The sequence below is a fragment of the Gracilinanus agilis genome, chromosome 1 (genome assembly GCF_016433145.1).
Source record: "Gracilinanus agilis isolate LMUSP501 chromosome 1, AgileGrace, whole genome shotgun sequence".
In the NCBI taxonomy this organism is placed as follows: Eukaryota; Metazoa; Chordata; class Mammalia; order Didelphimorphia; family Didelphidae; genus Gracilinanus; species Gracilinanus agilis.
Window position 1 is genome coordinate 649,074,606 of NC_058130.1, and position 20,692 is coordinate 649,095,297.

General features: G+C 35.4%; 1 protein-coding gene across 1 annotated transcript in view; it reads right to left on the minus strand.

The window, feature by feature from the left end:
• ANGPT1 (angiopoietin 1) overlaps positions 1–20,692 on the minus strand; it is a 298,991-nt gene that overhangs the window by 87,435 nt on the left and 190,864 nt on the right. Inside the window, exon 5 of the mRNA XM_044684061.1 lies at positions 123–250. Coding sequence (XP_044539996.1) covers positions 123–250 — 128 coding nt within the window. The remainder of the gene's footprint in view (positions 1–122; positions 251–20,692) is intronic.

Genomic DNA, 20,692 nt, shown 5'->3' on the forward strand with positions numbered 1-20,692 from the left:
CTGGGGACAACCCAGCTCCCTGATACACTTTCAGCTTAGCGTGTTCACAGATTAATCACAACCTCCTTTCCTCATTTCAGAGTTCTAGTTCACAACTTGTAAACAAACACTTCAGCTTTTACCTTTTTGGGCTCTGGCACGTTATTAATATAAATACTGTAGATTCCACTTTTATTAAAACCAGCTTGATACACATCTGCACAGTCTCTAAATGGTTTGTCCTCCTCTCTTTTTGCACTCTTAAGTAAAACTGCAAAGAAAGAAATATGATATTAACAGGACAATTAGTATCCAAAAGGACTTTATACATATAAAAAAACTTAATGTTTTAATACATTTGGTAATCAAAGTCTTACTGTGCTTTAAATAATATAATAATCATCACAGTGTAATTGCTTAAGAGGATTTTAAAACAGCTTCAAAAATTGACAAGCTGGCAAAAAGGAGTGAAAAAACTTTCTCTGTGCCTTGTTTCCTTTCATTTTTTCTCTGTAGACAGTCTTTATATTATAGCAAGTGACTGACATTCTAACCCAGTAAGGTTGGACAGAGGACCTTCACATCCTAGTTCTGTGAGCCTCAGTGGGCCCAGCTCCCTCTTTCATTAGCTTATTAAGGCATTTATATGAAATTCTGCAAACCAATAATATGCTGCAGCAGATAATGATTTGTGGTAAAGAATAGATGTGTGAATGAAACAGAGGAGGGCCATTCTGACTCTTTTGAATGCTACAACTATTTATAATGTATTTAGTATGAGGAGAGTACCAAATCAAGTACAGGATAAAGTTCTGGGGATACAAAGACAAAAAATAAAAAATACAAACAGCACTTGGAGTCTGCATCATATTAGACTGAAACAACTCGTATTCATATATTTAAAAATACAAGCAGATTAAATTCCAGGCAACCTGGGGAGGGTACTAATGTTTGAGGAAATAAATTGGAAATAGGACTTTCCTATTGATCCTACTGAATTGGTTCTTGAATGAAGATATAGATTCTTAGAGGTAGGGAACTGAAAATGGAGAGCATTGTTGGCATGAGTGACGATGGGCAAAGGTATGGAGCGGGGAAATACAACATTATGTGTTGGAGATAGCAAATAGGCAAGTTTAGCTGTAACACACAGATAGTATGAGAGAGAATAAAGTGAAACCAGTCTAGAAAGATAGAACAGAATCAAATCAAAACAGTAGGGTTTAAAATGCAAAATGGGAAATTTAAGGACATGATGAATCCCTTGAGTATTGTTATACATCTGAGAAGCAGCATGGGAAGTGGAAAGAATATCAGATTGACAAGAATGGTCTGAGCTTGAATTCTACTTTCAACACTTGCTAGTTGTATGACCATAGGTCACAACTTTGCTGTGATTCAGTTTCTTTATTTATAAAATGGAGATTAAAAATAGCAACTCTATCACAGAGTTGTTGCAAGGATCAGTTTACAATCCTGAAAATTTCCCTCTAAAAGCTAGCCATGATTATTATTGTAGTTGTTGTCCATGCCATATTAATAGAATTTTGGGAGTGGATTTGCTATGAAAGTTTTATTTGTTTAAAAAGTCATGGACAAGAATTATGCTAGGAGAATTATTCCCAAGCATGAAAAGTTTGCACTTTGAACCACTGAGGGAAAGAATGTTGATGAGATCAGAATTATCTACTGACATTTATAAATAAATTATGAAGTCCTTTTTTAATCCGATTTACTCTAATAAATACACGCATATGTGCACAAACATACACAGTGCAAAGCACTTTGGGCATGAGAATAGGAAGGTTTGTAAATAAGTCTTACAAAGCAAATCAGAAAAGTTGATAATCATTTTTAAGCTATCTCTCTCCACTTATCAAATTTTTTTTCTAGAACTTTTCACATAATCTTTCAGTATAATCTGTTATAGTAATCAGGTTTTTTAGAAGTCACTTGAAGCATGGGGTCAAAAAAAGGGCTTTGAAATTTGAGTTTGAAGACTGAGGTTCTAATCTTGGTCCTTATATGTACCATCTGAGTGACTTTATCAAAGTTAATTCTAATCTTTGACTTTCATCTTTTTAATCTCAAATATGAGGGGACTGAACTAAATGACCAGAAAGACTCACTGTAGCTTTAAATATAACTTGATAATCTCATAAACTTGTTCCTTAAATGGAATTGAAGTTTCTCAACAAGAAAAGGAAGAAGAAAAATAAAGAATTTGCAGAAAACTTAAAGTTTTAAGGCATCCAACATAGAAAGGACCATTATTGAAATTATTAAGCTGTATGGAATGTCTCATTGATAAAGTTGTTAGTTATAAAAAAGGACCATATTACATATTTACCCACTGGTATTCTTTGTCATTAAATTAAAATAATTTTTCCTTAACATTTATAAAACATTGGCAATCTTCTTAGATATTTTATTATGTGTGGGGTTTCTGTTATCATTCACTTGATTTTTTCAAACCCTGACAGTTAAGATTAAGAAACTCTGATACACTTTATTTTAAAGTCTCTGGCTAGCTAATAAATTCTGATGATATCAGTCATTCTGATGCTATAATTGATTATTAAAAGCATAGCAAAAAAATTACAAGTCAACTTTATAAAGTGACTTTAAATACTTTAATAATCTAAATTTTTGTATTGGACTATGTCTGGAATTTCAAAGCACATTATTTACCACTTTATCAATCGTCTAATTTAATAAATGTCATATTTATGGAGTGAATAACTTCTTTAGAGTGAACATATTTACATTTATCCTGGCATTTTAAATTGGGTTTCTGGCAAATGAAGGAAGTAAACATTGTAACTTTACAAACTTTACAAATATCTGTCAGATGTGTTGTGGTAACCTACAAATGACATTGTGAGACTTACTAATGCCACATTCATCTGCCATTTGCACTGCCAAATATGTCTGCTTATGTTAACTGCATTAATAAAGTATTAAAACCACATAAAACAGAGGAAAGCTTCTGGTCCTTTGTATAGAGAGCCTTTGACAACAGGAGAGATAGTGTGAAGTTGTAATAGGCAAAACAGTTCACTTAGAACTAAGAAGATGAATTCAAATTCTGCCTTATTAAGTATGTAACCCTGGGCAAATCACTTAATTTCTTTAGTATATTTCCTCATCTATAAAATAATTATAATAATAAAGAAAAAATTTCTTATAATTGTGAAGATTAAATGTGATAATATATGCAAAGTGTTTTGTGAACCTTAAAGCTCCATATACATACATATGTATATACATATACATATATACATATATATATATATATATATATTTCAGAGGATGGACTTGAACCTATATAGTATGGTACAGTGGGCAAAGAAATAGTCTCAAAATCAGGAAGTTCCAAGTTCAAATCCTACCTCTGGCATATAGAGGTTATATAGCCATTAGAAATTCAGTGAAACAATAGACAAACATTTACTAGGTGCTTATTATGTCACAGGTTATATATTAAACTCTGAGATATACTAAGAAGGCTAAAAACAAATTTTGCCTTAATGAAGTTTATTTCTAAAGAAGACAGCATGTAAATATCTAGGAGCATACAAAAGACATTCAAAATGGGTAGAAGGTAATCTCAGAGGGGAAAGAACTATCATTTGAGGGGACCAAGTAAGGTGTTTTGTAAAAGGCTGTACTTGAGCTGAGCCTTGAAAGAAAGCAGAAAAACAAAGAGCCAGAGGTCATGAGGAATGGAGGATAATCAGTTCAAAGTGAGATGGTGAGATGAGAAATGAGATGTAGTCTTCAAGGAACTGCAAGTAGACTAATGTATTTGGTTCATATTGTTGGAAGGGGAGGAAATATAAAAATTTCAGAAGGGTAAAAGGGACCTAGTTTATAAAGAGTTTTGAAACCTGAAGATGATAGGGAGTCATTGGAACTCACTGAATAAAATTATCTGACTCAATGTTTTTCTAGAATTCTAGGTAATTCTAGAAAAATATAAGTTGCTGAAAAGGACTCAACTTGTAGTAATAAAGGGGATGTCTTTGCATGGGTCTTCCTTATAAAAATGAAATCACAATGTAAGTTCTTGTCCTAATTATTATTGTTCTAGTATTGATATGATCATTATGGAAATTTAGCCTCCCATTCCTCCAAAAAGATTTTGTTTCATGTTAGAATCTTGCACATACCAAGAAAAAAATAATATTTAATCTTGGAAGCTATGATATGCACAAAGACAATGAAAGAAATAATAAACAAATGAGTAATATTTTCAGTAAGTTGTGTGTCATCTTACAGTTTATCTGTGTATTTAAAATAATGTTATATAATTACTCTAATTTTTTTTTCCAAATCATGGATAGATAAACTTGTAATCCAACCCTCTATTCAACAGATGAGGAAACTGAGGCCCAATGAGTCTATCTATATATTTTGTCCAAAGGGTAATATCATGAAAAGTAAATAGCATAAAATTATTACCCAAATTCAGAAGCTGTTGAGTAAATAACTTAGAAGATGAAAACAGAGGTAATTTTGATCTAGATAGGAGTCAAATGAAAATGATTTTACCATGAAAATTTAAGACAGGGCATTATTGATAGTGGGAGCTTAATAAGTATTTGTTGAATTTGTGATGACATTTTTGGTTCATTCTGAATTAATTCCCTGAAGAGAATATAGTTCCTTCTCACTTCTCTGCCTTCTTTTCTTCTTCTCTTGCCTTTTGACTCCAGGGGTGGTAGCAGAGTCAGTATCTCTCTCAAAGACTTCCTCTCAGTTACAGGAGGTGACACAAGGATAAAGAAAGAAGGAAAAAATGTAAATATTTTAGAACAGAAAGATAGCTCACAAATCATCTTTCTTAGATTTTCCATGTTCTAAAATATCACTCCTGCTCAATCATAAAAGTGATTTGTGGATTTTTAAAGAAATATTCATAAGTTGTAAATGAGGTGACTAGAAACTCCCTAGTGAACACAGACAATCACTCAGCCTTATTGGGACTGATTTTCCATAAATGAGAGATTTGAACTATATACAGATCTGAATTCAAGATGATCCTATGACTCCATCTAAACTAAAATTTTTGTCTCATTATACTCAACATATTCATGATTCAGAGAACAACTGGTTTAGACTAATCATATGCCATTAAATTTGAACATGTAGTTAATAAGCATGTGTTAAAGCCCTACTATGTGCTAGGAACTAAGGGAGATCAGAAAAGGTTTCCTGTAGAAGGTGACTTGAAGGAACAGCAAGGTTGAGGGCTAAGGCACACTGGTAATAGTACGGGAAAAGACCTTCAAATCAGGGGCCAATAAACTCAAAAGAAAATGTTATTTAACAGAGTAGGAAGATTACAGAAAACAAGAGGGACATGAGGGAAGTTAAGCGCATGTCTTCAGGCACAGCTGGTTTAACTATTTTAAAAGAACTGGTTCGTTATTAAATCCACAACGTACAAAAACATAGCCTAAGAAGTGTACGTAAAGTGAGGATAGAAGGATATAAAATATATCTCTTTCCTATCCATAAAAATCTTAACAATTTATTCACACTGGTTATTTATATGTATTAATATCCCACGTGGAAATGTAGATTTTCTACATGGAAGAGATTATCATTTATCATATAAACCTTTAATTGTCTTCACTTCATTGTGAGCCAACACAAGATCTTAAGCAACTAAGGAGCAAACCTTTTGTCACACAAGGGACCTGGATTCAGAATTTAATTGAGCACTTTAGTTATAAAAGGAAGAATTAGAAACACCTTATTATCATAGAATAACAATTTTAAAGTTGGATGTTTCCTCAGCAACAATTCAGTCCAGTTCTTACCCCAAAGGAAACTCACTATTACATAACCAACAAATGATTATCCAATATTTGCTTGAATAACTCTAGTCAAAGGGAGCACACTGCCTTCTAAGATGTATGTTTTGATAGCTCTATTTCTATTTGAGTTTAATAACACTGCTCTAGGCAACCCCCTGAGACTATAAGAATGTATCAACTTGCATAGACAGAGATCACTTCTTCATTTAGGAATTCCCTATATTAATGAAATCATAGGTCCCAGAAATTATTAATAATCTCTCTCTCTCCCTACCCTTCTCTCTCTGTCTCTCTGTCTCTGTCTCTCTCTGTCTTTGTCTCTGTCTCTCTCTGTCTTTGTCTCTCTCTGTCTCTCTCTCTCTCTCTCTGTCTCTCTCTCTGTCTCTCTGTCTCTCTCTCTCTCTCTCTCTCTCTCTCTCTCTCTCTCTCTCTCTCTCCCCCCACTCTGTTTTTCTCTGTCAACTAGCAATTTTTCTATCTATTTATATAATGATATACATCTTCCTTTAAGGTTTAAAATTTTTCCTCAAAACAACCCTATGAGGTATGTAAAGAGAATAATGTGAACCCATTCTTCAAAGGGTTATGCAACTTAACTACAATCATATTAGGAAGGGAAGAGCCAATACTAGAATCCATGTGTTTTTATTCTAAGATGAACTCTTTATTCTGTCAAGAATAATTATTTGCCTACACTATCTTTTCCCCTAAGCTTGAGCTTCTTGCCCAATTAATACTTAAATTGTACTGATATATGGTATTTGATATTTATTCATCAAATTAATGAGTGGCTGTATGAATAAGAAATTAAGAAGTGAGTATTTTAAATTAAAGAGTTTGGATGTGTGTGGCTCAAAAGGGAGAAGCAGAGATTTCTGCCTGCTAAATCTCATGCCGCAAGTGGAATGCCAGCTCCATCATTAGCTAGGAAAGATTAGAAAAGGCAATTGGAATATTGGCTATTATATCAAAAATGAAACCTCTATTTTTCTTTGAGAACTAGAGAGATCAAACCAAAGGTTTCATTGTAGCAAGAACAAAGAGAAAAGAAACTCCAATGGAAATGATCATTCTTTCCTTTAGTGTTAGTATTACAGGCAAATCTCTATTATGTGATGGGAAAGAGTGGGAGAACTAGCAGGTGGATAGCTCCATCTATCACCAGCAATCATTCACTCCCCCACATGCAACCTGAGATCCAGATGTGGCCCACTGTTTACTTTATCCAATTTTGTCTTACACCTGCCAAATCAATTAGAATTCAACCCTTGTAACTGCCATAAGACTGACCACAGGCAGGACCATGAAAGCCAAAGGCTCAGGGTCATTTCAGTTGAGTTGAACCCTCAAGAAAAAAAAAAAAACTTTTCTGGAATGTAGAACTGGCAATTACTACTCTTAACAACACTAGGAAAGATCAAGAAAAACAATTAGCTCTAACAGAAAAGGACATTTTCAAAATGACAGAAGAGAATCCTATCCAATTTCCTCACTAAAATTGCTTTAAAGTGATAAGATCTCTTTTTTGAGAAGGCATATGGTATTCTACATTGCTCTCCTTAATGTTGACCTAAGCCTAGTTTAATCCTCATTATTGACCAAACATCCTTACGTATCTTTAGTTTTGTGCTGTGTTAAGCTTAAAGATTCATCTCCTTTGAGAGTGTAAGAGTTCTGACCCTTTACCCTAACTCTACCTTGAAAAGAGTGCCTCTAATATCCCTTACACTGGCATTAAAGCTGTTTAAGTACAACTCAATAATTCAGGGGGGAAACAAATAGGCCCTTTGGTGAAGTGAAACGAGTCAACTGTTTTTATTGACTAGAAATTTCATGTTTCAATCCATTGTGCAGACCTCAATTCAAGGATTCTTCTTTAAAAAAATTTGACTATCTGTCTTAGAATCTATACTAAGAGTGGTAAGGGCCAGATAATTGGGTTTAAGTGACTTGTCCAGGGTCACACAGCTTTGTTTGAAGTTACATTTGAACCTAGGCCTTTCTGTCACCAGATCTGGCTTTCTGTCCACTGAACTCTTTTGCTGCCCAGGGATTCTTCTTTTTTTAAATGGTAACAATTTAAGAGCAAAGCAATATGAATTTTAGAATGAATGTCAAACTAACTATTCTAGAACTGTTACTGTTTACTGCCCTAAAGTCCTAATAACTGTGTGTATTTTTGTATGCAAGTATGTAGAAAAAAATACTGATGTATTCTAAACCAGCTTCTAGAATAAGGTTTGAGCCTGGCATTTCCTCTAAAGTAGATTGTGTATGCATATCTGTATCTTTCTACATTTGGGAGGCTGGAGGGCAAGCACCAAACTTCTTCCAATGTGTTTCTTTTTAGGGTATAGGAAGTGCACTCTCAACTTATTCCCCTTTGCAGCTGCAGCTCTACCTGGTTTCAAATACACAGAACATGATGCTCCTTGACACCCTGCCACCATACCCACTTTCCTGGCTCCTTTTATGTTCTTGTCTTCCTCCATTAGATTATAAACTCCTTGAGGGGAGGAATTGTCTTTCTTTTTATTAATTGTATCTCCAGCACTTAGCCCAGTGCCTGACACATAGCTGGCACCATAATAATACTGACTGTCATCCCTAGAATGCTCTCCTTCTCATCTTTGCCTCAAAACTCTCTGGACTTCTTTCAATTTTCTTCTTTTTTAAACCCTTAAATTCTGTGTATTGGCTCCTAGGTGGAAGAGTGGTAAGGGTGGGCAATGGGGGTCAAGTGACTTGCCCAGGGTCACACAGCTGGGAAGTGTCTGAGGCCGGATTTGAACCTAGGACCTCCTGTCTCTAGGACCGACTCTCAATCCACTGAGCTACCCAGCTGCCCCCTGGTGGCTCAATTCTCAACTAAAACTATTTTTCTGCAAGAAGCCTTTCCAAGGACTTCTTAATGTCAACACTTTCACTCTGAGATTATCTTCAATTAATCCCATATATATCTTGGTTGTACATAGTTTGTTTCCACATTCTCGCACTTGTTAGACTGTGAGCTCTTTCAGAACAGGGGCTTTTTTTTTTTTTGCTTTGCTTTGCATTCCCAGGACTTATCACAGATAACAGGCGCTCAATAAATGCTAGTTGACTAGCTATTCTACTTCTATGGACTCTCTCTTAGAAGAAATGTCAAACTTGAAGTCTTCAATTCCATTGCTTAAAAAAGGGAACAATTCCCATTTGCCACCTCAAAAATAAGGTTTTTGGAGGTACATTATCTGCTTGCAAAAATCATAGACCATTTATGGAATATAAATCATTTCCCCCTATACTCCCCATGAGATATGACCTAGTATTCCAGGAATAACAGTAGATTTGAATCAAAGGGTCTCACTGGTAAATCTGGAAATCAGGCATTCTAAATATGACAATAGACAAGTCAGAAAGAATTAATTCACATTTTTATGAAATGGGGAGAGGACTTGAATCATTTACCACTCAGAATTTTGGTCATAGAAGCATTATATAAATGCCAGATCTTAATCATATTAGCAGTGCCCGTTGCTAGCAGAGTTTATTTAGAATACTCTACCAATGTGTATCTCTTAGATGCAGGGTTTGTTAGGTTTTATAACTCAGGGACTAAAGCTTTGCTCTAATGACTCAATGGCATAATCAGAGAGCGATCAGCTCTGAAGATAGAGCTGGCACAGCTTAGGCTGCGGTATGTCCTTTGGATTTGGTGAGGGATTGGCTATCTGTTGTCAGAGGGTCGGCCAGCCTGACTTGGGAGAGGCTTATCACTAGCTTGTCTCTAGAATGATGGATTTTTGCAGTTTCCTAAAGCCTTAAAGGCCTTTTAAGGGCTACTGTTCACATCACCAGAGGGAACATTCACACCAAGGAATTCTGGACCTTTGAAGCTTATATGGATGCTCTGCTCAAGCCCTTCTCTGATGCCTTGCTCTGACCTGGATTCTGTAAGGCTGTCCATATAATCTGTAAGCTCTGGCACACCCTACCAAGCAGAAGAGGCCTTGAGTCACATTCTACTGATGGTCTATGGGTCTTCTGTCAAAAATCCTACCTATTTGAGTAAATGGGGTATCATCAATAGAAGGTTGGCCATCATGTAATGATTTTTATTTTTTTAAGCCTTACCTTCTATCTTAGAATCAATACTGTTTATTGGTTCCAAGGTAGAAGAGTGGTAAGGGCTAGACAAAGGGGGTTAAGTGACTTGTCAAGGATCACACAACTAGGTCAGATTTGAACGAAGGACCTCCCACCTCTAGGCCTGGCTCTCAATCTCCTGAGCCACCCAGTGGCCCCCGATAATTTTTATTAAAGTATAGGGAGAAGGTGGATGGAGGATCTCCTGAGAGTCAGAGCCGCTGTGGCTAGAGGACGTCTTTTTTTTTTCTGACCAACTAACTGATCAGTCAACAACATTTATTAAAAAGTATGGGAGAAACAAAAGCCTTCATCCATCTATAATTATACTAGTTAGTTTGTATCATCAACTTGAAAAACACAGAACCACTAAAGTAGTCATAAAACCAAATCTTTAATCAGGAAAAGAAAAGAGACAAGTCCTTAATATTCAGCTGCCACACAGAGCCAAGTGCTAAATACCACACAGAGCCAAGGCTCTGGGGCTCTGGAAACAGTAACTCTGGGAAATTCACCACCAAAGATGATTTTCCTTAGAGGACAGGTCTTGAAGCCAGGAAAATGTGGAGTCAAGTCCTGCCTCTGACCCAAACTGGCTACGTGACCCTGAGTGGGTCACTTAAATACAAAGTTCTAGAAGACACTCCAATAGTCTAAGTACCTAAAGACGGTTCCATTCGCATTAGTAGAAGAATTTTTCTTATTTGAGCCTATCAAGCAAATCACAAATCCCATCTCTAACTTCAGTATAGAGAAATTGTGATTTGCAAAAAATTCCTCAGCTCTAAAGCAGACACCTAATAAGAGAATTTGGAAGTGAAAACACACACACACACACACACACACACACACACACACACACACACACACACACACACACCCCATCCTTAAGCACAACAAAGATCAGTCCAAAGATCTGCCCCTAGAAGGTAGCATTAGGGCTTCATTTAGCAGCCCACCAGGAAAGAGCTACACTGATACCTAATTATGTTTCTTTTTTTTTTCTTTTCTTTTTTTTAAAGCTGAAGAGATCAGGAGAAGTGATGAGAGACAGAGGAGATAAAGAAAAAAGAAAAGAAGAGGGAAAGAAGGAAGACAGAAGTAGACAGTAGAAGCAATGGCGCGAGGCTACAATTAGGGGTTGCAGGGAAGCGAGAATTAGAAGTGGTGATGGGAGCGGGGCTGATCGCATTGGCAGAAGCATCAGGCTGTAGAGATTAAAAGTGGTGATGGGGGTGCTAGTAGTAGCGGTGTCTACGGATGATGAAAAGCAGTGACAGGGCAGATAAGCTCCAGATACCCTGACAGGAAAGAAGAAAACCAGCCATAGAAAGAGCAGACAGAACAGCTCTGCTGTTTGGGTGAGAGAAAGCACCAACAGCCACTTCTACCTCAAAGACCTCCGTGTGCCACACAGAAGGCGCAGTAACTTGGACTCTTCAGAGTGATCAGGGAGAGGGGAGGGAGGGAGGAGAAGTCACTGATTAGAGAAGTGTGGTCACAAGCTCAAGTATTCTGTCCCATTGCCCAGACCAGAGATAATTAAAAATTGGGTGCTGGGAAATTGGTAGAGGCAGGTGTTTGTCTGCCTTCGGTGACAGTACTAATGCATGAGGGCTCATCAAAGGCACCCCACTCCCATGATGCTTTTGGGTGAAACCCAAATCAGACTTAAATTGTAATTGGGAAATATTTAACAAAATAAATAAAACACAATCGTCTTTCACTTGTGTCTGATTCTTCATGACCCCATTTGGAATTTTCTTGGCAAAGATCCTGGAATGGTTGGCCATTTCTTTCTCCAGTTCATTTTATAGATGAGGAACTGAGCCAACCAAGATGAAGTGACTTGCCTAGGGTCACACAGCTTAGTCTGAGGCCCGATTTGAAAAACAAATCTTCCTGACTTCAGTTCCCGCACTCTCCATTATACTACCTAGTTGTCCCAAAAATTCACTTAAGAAACCAAATATTAATATCATCTATTGCAAAATGCAATAAATAATAGTAATATGTGATTTTCAAAGTGAATATGCAGCCAATGGGAATCTTTATGTATAAGTTAGTAACGGATTATTTTTTTTTATTTTGGTTGTGGGATTTAAATTAATGTCCAATACTTCAAGTATTATTTTTCATAAAGTTTGTTATCTGACAAAATAGAAGCATGTGACTAATTTTTGTCTACCTGCTCAAAAAGATCCCCACTCCACCAAAGCGGCCGACAAAAAGGAAAAGAGTGCTAGACACAAAACTCCACCCAATTTGTGTCCTGTCTACATCAGCATGTAACCACAGGAAGTGAGCGGGGTTCTGGGAATCATAGTTTTGCTGGGGATCATAGTTTTTAGGGTAACAGATTCTAATTTCACATGGCTTAATAACATTGGTTTCTTTGAGAATCTCATATTATATATTACATTATAACGTAAGTTAATAATAATGAACTTAAGTCAACAAGAAATGGTTGTCAGCAATAGATTTGAATCAGGAGATCTTGCCCTAATGTTTAATAGGTGAATGGCTCTGGGTAAGGCCTTTAAGCTTTTTGAACTTGGGATCCTGGATGATAAAATGGACATAAAGAACCTTGTACTACATGTGGCACAAGGTACAAGATGTTGTGTAAACTGTAAAGTATTATAAAAAGGAGTAAGAGTTAAACTCTCTGAAATTCTCCCGATTTCTCTTACTTTGTCTACAAAATAGGTATGCAAACATTGATCCTGCCTGCCTTATAGGTTTGTGGTGAGGATTATTGAGAACATGAATGTAAAAAGCTTTGTAAACTCCTAGCTTCAATATAAATTTTGGCTAATGCTATTTCTTTGATATAGAAATACCAGAGCACTACTTTGGGGAGCAGAAGGGACATTCTCAGAGGCTCTGGCAAAGGATTCTGAAGTCAGCCTGCCAAGAGAAAAAAAGCTTAAAGCACAGGTTGTGATCCTGACCTCTGAGGACTGACCTAGTTAAGTTTGGAGAAGTCAGTCCCCATAACTTTAGCCATCAGGTGTTGAGTTTTTGTTCAAAGCAACTCATTAGACCGTGATCTGGGGGGGCAGGGGAGGTGGATTTCAGCCTGCATTGATGGATGGAGCATCCACAAGGATGAAATCATGTAGTATGGTGCAGAGTACAGAATCTGAAATCAGAGGACACAAGTTTATATCTGAAACATACTACCTGTGTGACCTTTGGCAAGTTGCTTCATTGTTGTTGTTGTTGTTGTTGTTGTTGTTGTTGTGAGTTTATTAATCTCTAAAAGGAAAGAGTTACACTAGATGATTTCTGACTGAAATCTCTTCCAGTTCTATGATCTCATGAATCTTTTGAAGTATTGGAAAATATATACACAGTAGGAAAATAGTATATGTAAATGTATTTGGGGAAATCCAATTGGCTTTAGGTCATGGGTGGATAATTATAGTTTTAATATGTCTCTTTAATGGTGAAGCATACAAATCCTTGTCAAGACCTTAATAAATCTCTCCTTTATTTCATTTTATTAGCATTTTTCAGTTTAATGCTTAGCTCCTTCCTGAAGATTTAGTAACTCACCTGGGAATAAATGAATCCTCAGACTAAATGCTCTAAGATGAATCTAAACACAGATTTTGCTGAATCCACAGTATTTTGATTTTTCTTTAATTGATTTCCCACCAACCAAAAGAAAATACCAGCAGTGACACCCTTATGTGTATCTGTGTGTTCTGATTGCCCCACACTATTTATTCAGAAGGGTGTTTCATTAATAAAGCAATAGGTGATATGTCAGTGTTTTCTGCTTTTTCATGTAGGTTAATATTCCATGTAATGTCTTCAGTGTGACTTTACTGGCCCATTCTCACAGAAATGGCATCTCATACATGTGGAATAGATTAGATGGTAGCTTTGATGACCTGTCGTGACAAGACAGGTAATTGATTTCAGTGTAAGTCATTAGGAAAGGAAATCAAGTTCTTTTGCAATGCTACAGACACAGGATGTGCCTTGCACTACTGACTGAATGAAGAGATGGATAGCTAACTAAGTGGAAAAATAAATGAATAAATGTGTACTTGGAAAAAAATAAGTAAGCTTGCTTTGCAACTCATTGTAGATCAAAGCCTGATGATGGAAGCCCATTGCTATACAAATAGTAGTTTCTGATTCCTTCTCTTGGATCTTATACTTGAGGAGATAGAATATTGATCCAGGTAAGATGTTTAAATGAAGCCTTGCTGTCAGTTAAATAGTATTTATTGAGATCCTACTATATGTATAACATATTACTAGGGATTTTGGAGGGATTTTTAAAAAAAGACAATATTAGTGTCTTTTTGTAACAATTTTTGTAACAATTTTTGAGGAACTTGAGTTATATTATGAAGGCAAAACATCTATGAGAAAATTTGCAAAGCAATAAAAATTAAATGAATAGGTGATAATTTTCATTCACATAAAACATATACATATTTAGTGTCTGTCCAGGAAATATGTGTGTATCTACCATATATTAATCTAGCTAAACTTATATATAATTTATTTAAATTTATATAAATATAAACATACATATTTTTCTATCTAAATAGATTGATACATAATCTATACATTAGAGGAGTCGTCCAGGTAATTGTTTAACAACTGGCTCTTTGAGAAAGAGAGATGCAAAATATACATTTGATTCTAATCTATTTTATTAAACATTTTCCCCATTGCTTTTTAAACTCTAGACAAACAATAAAATTAATTCAAACCGTGATGTATAGTGTTTGTCAGTTTCTGAGGTGTGAATGATCCCACTTAAAATTTAACAATCTGCTCTCCTGAGCTATTTAAAGCTACCTTTAGCATACCACCATTATCGTCTGTATGTATATGACAATGTGTATAGCTATATGTATTCAGATATATGTATATAGGTGTATTGTATATGATACATACATAGATATATATGTAGAGAGAGACAGACAGACAGACAGATAGACAGAGACAGACAGAGATAGATACAGAATGGGGAAGTGAAAGAAGGAGGTGGAGTGGGAGTGGGAGAGGGAGAGAATAGTCTAAATTACTGTTAGGAAACTAGAAAACTCCTTTAATGACTCCACCCAAATGTCTACATTAAATAAAGTCCCATCTTTTGAATAGTAACATTCTACCAGTATTATTACATGAGTGCTAGGCATCACTATGTCGCCAAGGAGTTAAAAATAAATGTCATTCAAATGGTTAAGAGATATGAATAGGCAGTTTACAGATGAAGAAATCACAACTATCAATAATCATATGAAAAAATGTTCTAAATCCCTCCTGATTAGAGAAATGCACATCAAAACAACTTTGAAGTACCACCTTACACCTTGGAGAGTGGCCAATATGACAGTAAAGAAAAATAATAAATGTTGGAGGGCATGTGGCAAAATTGGGACACTAATGCATTGCTGATGGAGTTGTGAATTGATCCAACCATTCTGAAAGGCAATTTGGAATTATGCCAAAAGGACTTTAAAAAAATTCAAGTCCTTTGTTCTAGCCGTACCACTATTGGGTTTATATCCCAAAGAGATAAAAAAAATGAGAAAGGTCCTCTTTGTACAAAAATATTTATAGCCACACTTTTTGTAATGGCAAAACAAATTGGAAAAAGAAGGAATGTCCCTTGATTGGGGAATGGCTGAACAAATTGTGGTATATGGTGGTGATGGAAGCCTATTGTGCTCTAAGGAATGATGAATAAGATGATTCAGAAAAACTGGAAAGATCTACATGAATTGCTGTGGAAGAAAATAAGTAGAACCAAGAGAACATTATACACAATAACTGAAACATTGTGAGACAAGAAAATGTAATGCAAAAGCAATGCAAAGATCCAGGACAAGTCTGAGGGACTTATGAGAAAGAATGCTATCTACATCTAGAGAAAGAACTGTGGGAGTAGAAATCCAGAAGAAAACATATGATTTATCACTTGTTTATATGGTTATAGGATTTGGGGTTTTGGTTTTAAAGGATTACTCTATTACAAAAATTAAAAATATAGAAATAGAATTTGAATGATAATATACGTATAACCCAGTAGAATCGCTTGTCAGTTACAGAAGGGCAGAGGGATAAAAGGACAGAAACAACAATCATGTGACCATGGAAAATTTTTAAATAAAATAAAATCAATTAAAAAATAAATGTCATTCATAAGCAAATGGAGAAAGTCACAGTCTAGGGGAAGCAGGCAGCAACATGTAACATTCAAGGATCTTTGAAAAATAATTATAGTAAAATATTCTATCAAGGAAATAAATGACTCAAAAGGAGGATAGGCTGATAATGTAGTGAGAGTGAGAGACAGGCAAGGGACAAACTGGGAGCTACAGTGTTGTCTTCAAAATATCAATAGAAAGTTACAAGAAAGCAGCAATAAGTATTAAATGTATCTCTTGTAGCAAGCTTTTTGGAGGGCATAGACAAAAGTAATACAGATAATAATTATAATAACAAATAATCATATTTTAATAATACTTGCTATATGCCAGGTACTGAGCCAAGTGCTTTACAATTATAATTTCATCCACACTGGACATTTACAATTATTACTTCACAACAACCCTGGGGGGGTAGGTGGAATTATTAACCCAATTTTACAGAGGAACCTGAGGCCAATAGGTTAGGTGACTTGCTCACTGTCACAGGACTTCCTGACTCCAGGTTAGTCACCCCATTTAGTAACAATGGGGAAATGAAATACTGAGAATCATTTTATTTAAAACATTTTGTTTAAAAATGTAATTATCAAATAAAATTAGAATTTCCATTTTAAAACTAGAACAAAAATAAGATTGAAGTAAAACTATGAATTCTTACTGCATACAGTTTTCACATACATACACACATATATATTCAACATGGAACATTAAAGCTGTTCTGCTCTTCTGTGTTTCCTTTCAGCCTATTCTTTCTTTTCCTTTCTGGGTATTTAAAAAGTGCATCAATCACTCTTTCCTTTCTATTACTTCTATAGCCCTATCACTAACTTCCCCTGCCCCTTTTGGTAAAACACACAGATAACATCAATAAAAATTTTGTAATAAATGTGCTTAGTAGAGTAAAATGAATTCTCACATTGGCTGCTTCCAAAAAATATATGTCTCATTTTGCATTTTGAGTCCATGGTCACATGACCTATTTTTAAAAAATATAGTCAAGATAAAAAAAAAACAGAAGAAAGACACACATTGGCTATAATAATTTTGGGTGATAGTTTAACTCTTGTAAATCAATTGTTATAATGAGAGCCTAAAGAGGAACGCTTGTTTAATATAAGACTGCCAAGGACAATACTAGTTTTAAATATTAACTTATTTGTAAAATATTACAGAGGAAGATTATAGAATTTAATTATAAACAATATTGCCTTATAACACAGAGAAGTAGGGAAGGGTGAAACCAGCTTAAAGAAAGCCTGCCAAAAAAGCCCAATTAATCATAATTATCCAGAGGGTCTTTAAGGATAAAGGTGGAAGGAGAATGAATAAAAATAGAAAAGATCAATTAGATTTTATAACACTTTTTTTTTGTCTATCATGGATGGGAACAGGTACGGGGGCTGTGCTGGTGCCTGCAGATTTGCTGACAGAAGGGAGGAGTCTGTGACTATGGGCTCCAATGTACCTTCTCCAAGTAGAATACTCAGCTGAGGCTAAAGGACTGACCAGGTGGTTCTGATTAGAGTGCAATCAGTCTGTTAATCCAGGAGCCCTGGAATCAGAGATATGTAGTCTTTCTCCTCTGGTTTGAGCCTCCACCACCCCTGGACCACCCAGATTAAGTGATTTGCCCAAGGTCACAAAGAGTAATAAATAGAAGAGTCAAGTACTTTTCCCCCTGGGCCATACTTCCTCTTCATATTTATGTATTTCACATGCCATAAAATACAGTTGTACAAAATTAAACTTACTCCTATTTCTAATATTACCTTGACCTACTTAATCCCTACTATGTTCCAGGCACTATGCTAAACACCAAGGATACAAAGAGAAAAATAGTTCCTCCCCCCCCCAAAAAAAAGCTTACACTTATGCCCAAAAAACCAAATGGAAATTCCAAAACGATTCACTCAGCAGTTGGTAGGATAAGGTTCCATCTAGCTAGTAGAAATTAGGATAAACAACATAAGGCTCAGAATGAAATACAATTTTGAGGAGATCTCCAAGAATTATTATTGATGTAATTTGAGTTAGATTGAGCTGCTATTGCCCTGGTATATTTAATCTGATATAGAAGCCTAATTGTGATAATAAATGCCTATTGTCCTTGTTAAAATTTCACTCACAGAAGCAGATTTCAGCCTGTCCTTTCCAAATGCTATTTAATGCCTTCTGGGAATATTTTAGAAGCCAATCCACATTATGTAGTGCCGCTGTGTTTAAGCCAAATAGAAATGTAGTGCATGAGAGAATGGGCACTAGAGTTTGGTAATTGGGGATACCAGTATGTTAAGAAAATATTCTTTTTCAAGATCATTCATCCAAACTGCTGTCTCCTTCACTGTAAACATTACAGGCTCATATTTGAAGTAGTAAATTACATAATTAAAAAAGAGAATTAACCACAAAATTTCAATCTCTACTGTAATTCCCCCCCCCAAATGTAATCTGACAATAGTTAAGAGAAGACTCAACATTTGGCTATTTTCAAAAATTATTACTTGCTTTTCATTGGGCCGATTATCCTTGATTCACACAAAACCCATTTTCAATAAAATTACCTTAGAGGCAATTAAAAAGAAAATAAAAGCTTCTTTTTAAAACCAGGCACTTTCTCTTTAAGTTGTTAGTTTTATGGACAGAAACATTAGGTAGGGCTTTCACTTTAAGAACATTGTGGAAATTTGAAAAATTTCTGCAGAAATACACCCCACCCCCTTCCCAAACTTCTGTTGTGAAAATTAAAGTGGTGACTTTGGATATTTCCTTTTTTTTCCTTTTTCCCTTTTTACATTTAATTTTATATTCACATATCTAAAACAGAATACCTTTACCAGGTCAATGAAAAAAAACAAACTATTGAGAAAATCAAGTTGTTTCCTCCTATTACTTGCTATGGCCTGAGACTTCTAATCCAAAGGATTTTCAAAAGTTCAAGTAATCTCATCCACTGATTGAATGATTTACTTTGTAGGTTCAATAGATACTGCAAGGGAGGTAAATTCCAAGCATATGGCAATATTATTCTGAGAACGGAGCCAAAACACTCCTCAGCATTGAGAAGGAAGAAAATGCCTCATTTCCTCTGGCAAAGAGGCCAGAGTACCAGACATCACGATCAAACATTCTCCAGAATAGCTATTGTCCTTTGAGAAGGTCAGTTGTTGAACCCATATTTGTCTCAGTCTTCATTTTATTTGTCAGATGATGTAAGCGGGATAAAAAAAAGATATAAAGTGCCTAAAAAGCCTTCTTTCTGTTGTCTGATATACACAGAACTTGATTTTTGGAGAATGAGAATGGGGAGATAATAATGCCTAGAGAGCTAGATTTGGAGTCTTGATTTGAATCCTGCCTCACTTTGTGGCTGTGAGATTTTCTACAAGTTTCATACACCTGTTGGCCTCAGCTTCCTCATCTATAAAGTGGGGATAATAATACTACTTCATAGTTGTAAGGATCAAATGAGCTAATAAGACACAACATGCTATAATCATAACCTCCATCTTAAATAGCATGTGAAACATCTGATATCTGTGATTTCTTCTATTGCTTTGAACTTTAGGAATTGTTTAGTTGAACCCCTCATTTTATAAAAAAGGGAACTGAAGCCTAGAGATGTCTGATGTCTTGCCATTAAATTATGTGCTCCTTGTGAGCAGGGATTTTTTGCCTTTCTATCCCAAGTATGTAGCATAGCACAAAATAATTATAATTATTTATAATAGTATATAATCATAAATTATAATAATAATAAAGGTTAATGTGTATTGACTGATTGCCGAAGACCAGATAACTATGAAGTAGCACATCAAATCTACATCAACTAACTCCAGTTCTAGTGCCGTTTCTATGGGAACACAAAGGAAGAGACTATACATACTTTACTCGTGGCTCTAATATTGTCAACTCATGCTCAATAATTTTTTATGATCAATGTGATGGCAAAGATTTTAATCATGATTTGGCCAAAATAATTCAGTGGTGCTATATGAAACCTGATGAATGGAAGGAGCTTTTTGCCTTTATGGATCTGATTACAGAACAGAGTTTTTTTGGGGTTTCTTTGGAATGTTAAATAGGTTTATTAGACTTCACTATAACTGAGAGCTTTTGGCCTTAGTGAAAATCAAGGTTTTCCATTAAAATTAAAATAAAGATCAAAGCTCTCATTGGGGTCAATATGCCATTTGCAACAACTTCTTAAGCTCTGAAGTAATTAGTCATTTTAATTAAAGATCAAGAAGTACATCATTTGAAGAGATTGATGAGAAGAAAAAAACCTGAAGGAATGGTCACAATAATAGAGCAACCACAGCAAAATAAATTGGAACCCAGTTTATAGAGAGACAGAGACTAGTGAAATATTGTATGTGGAATCTAAATTTCCTTGAGAAGATACACTTCATGGAAAATAGCATATAAAAGAGAATTTTAAAAATCTTAGCACTATTTTTGAGTCTGCCTGTATATTTCAACTGATAAATGTATTAACTGGCTAGTAAAAAAAAATCTCCAAAGCTAGGAGTGGACTCCCTATTTGGCAAGAAGCCCTGATTCTGAAGTCACACTCAT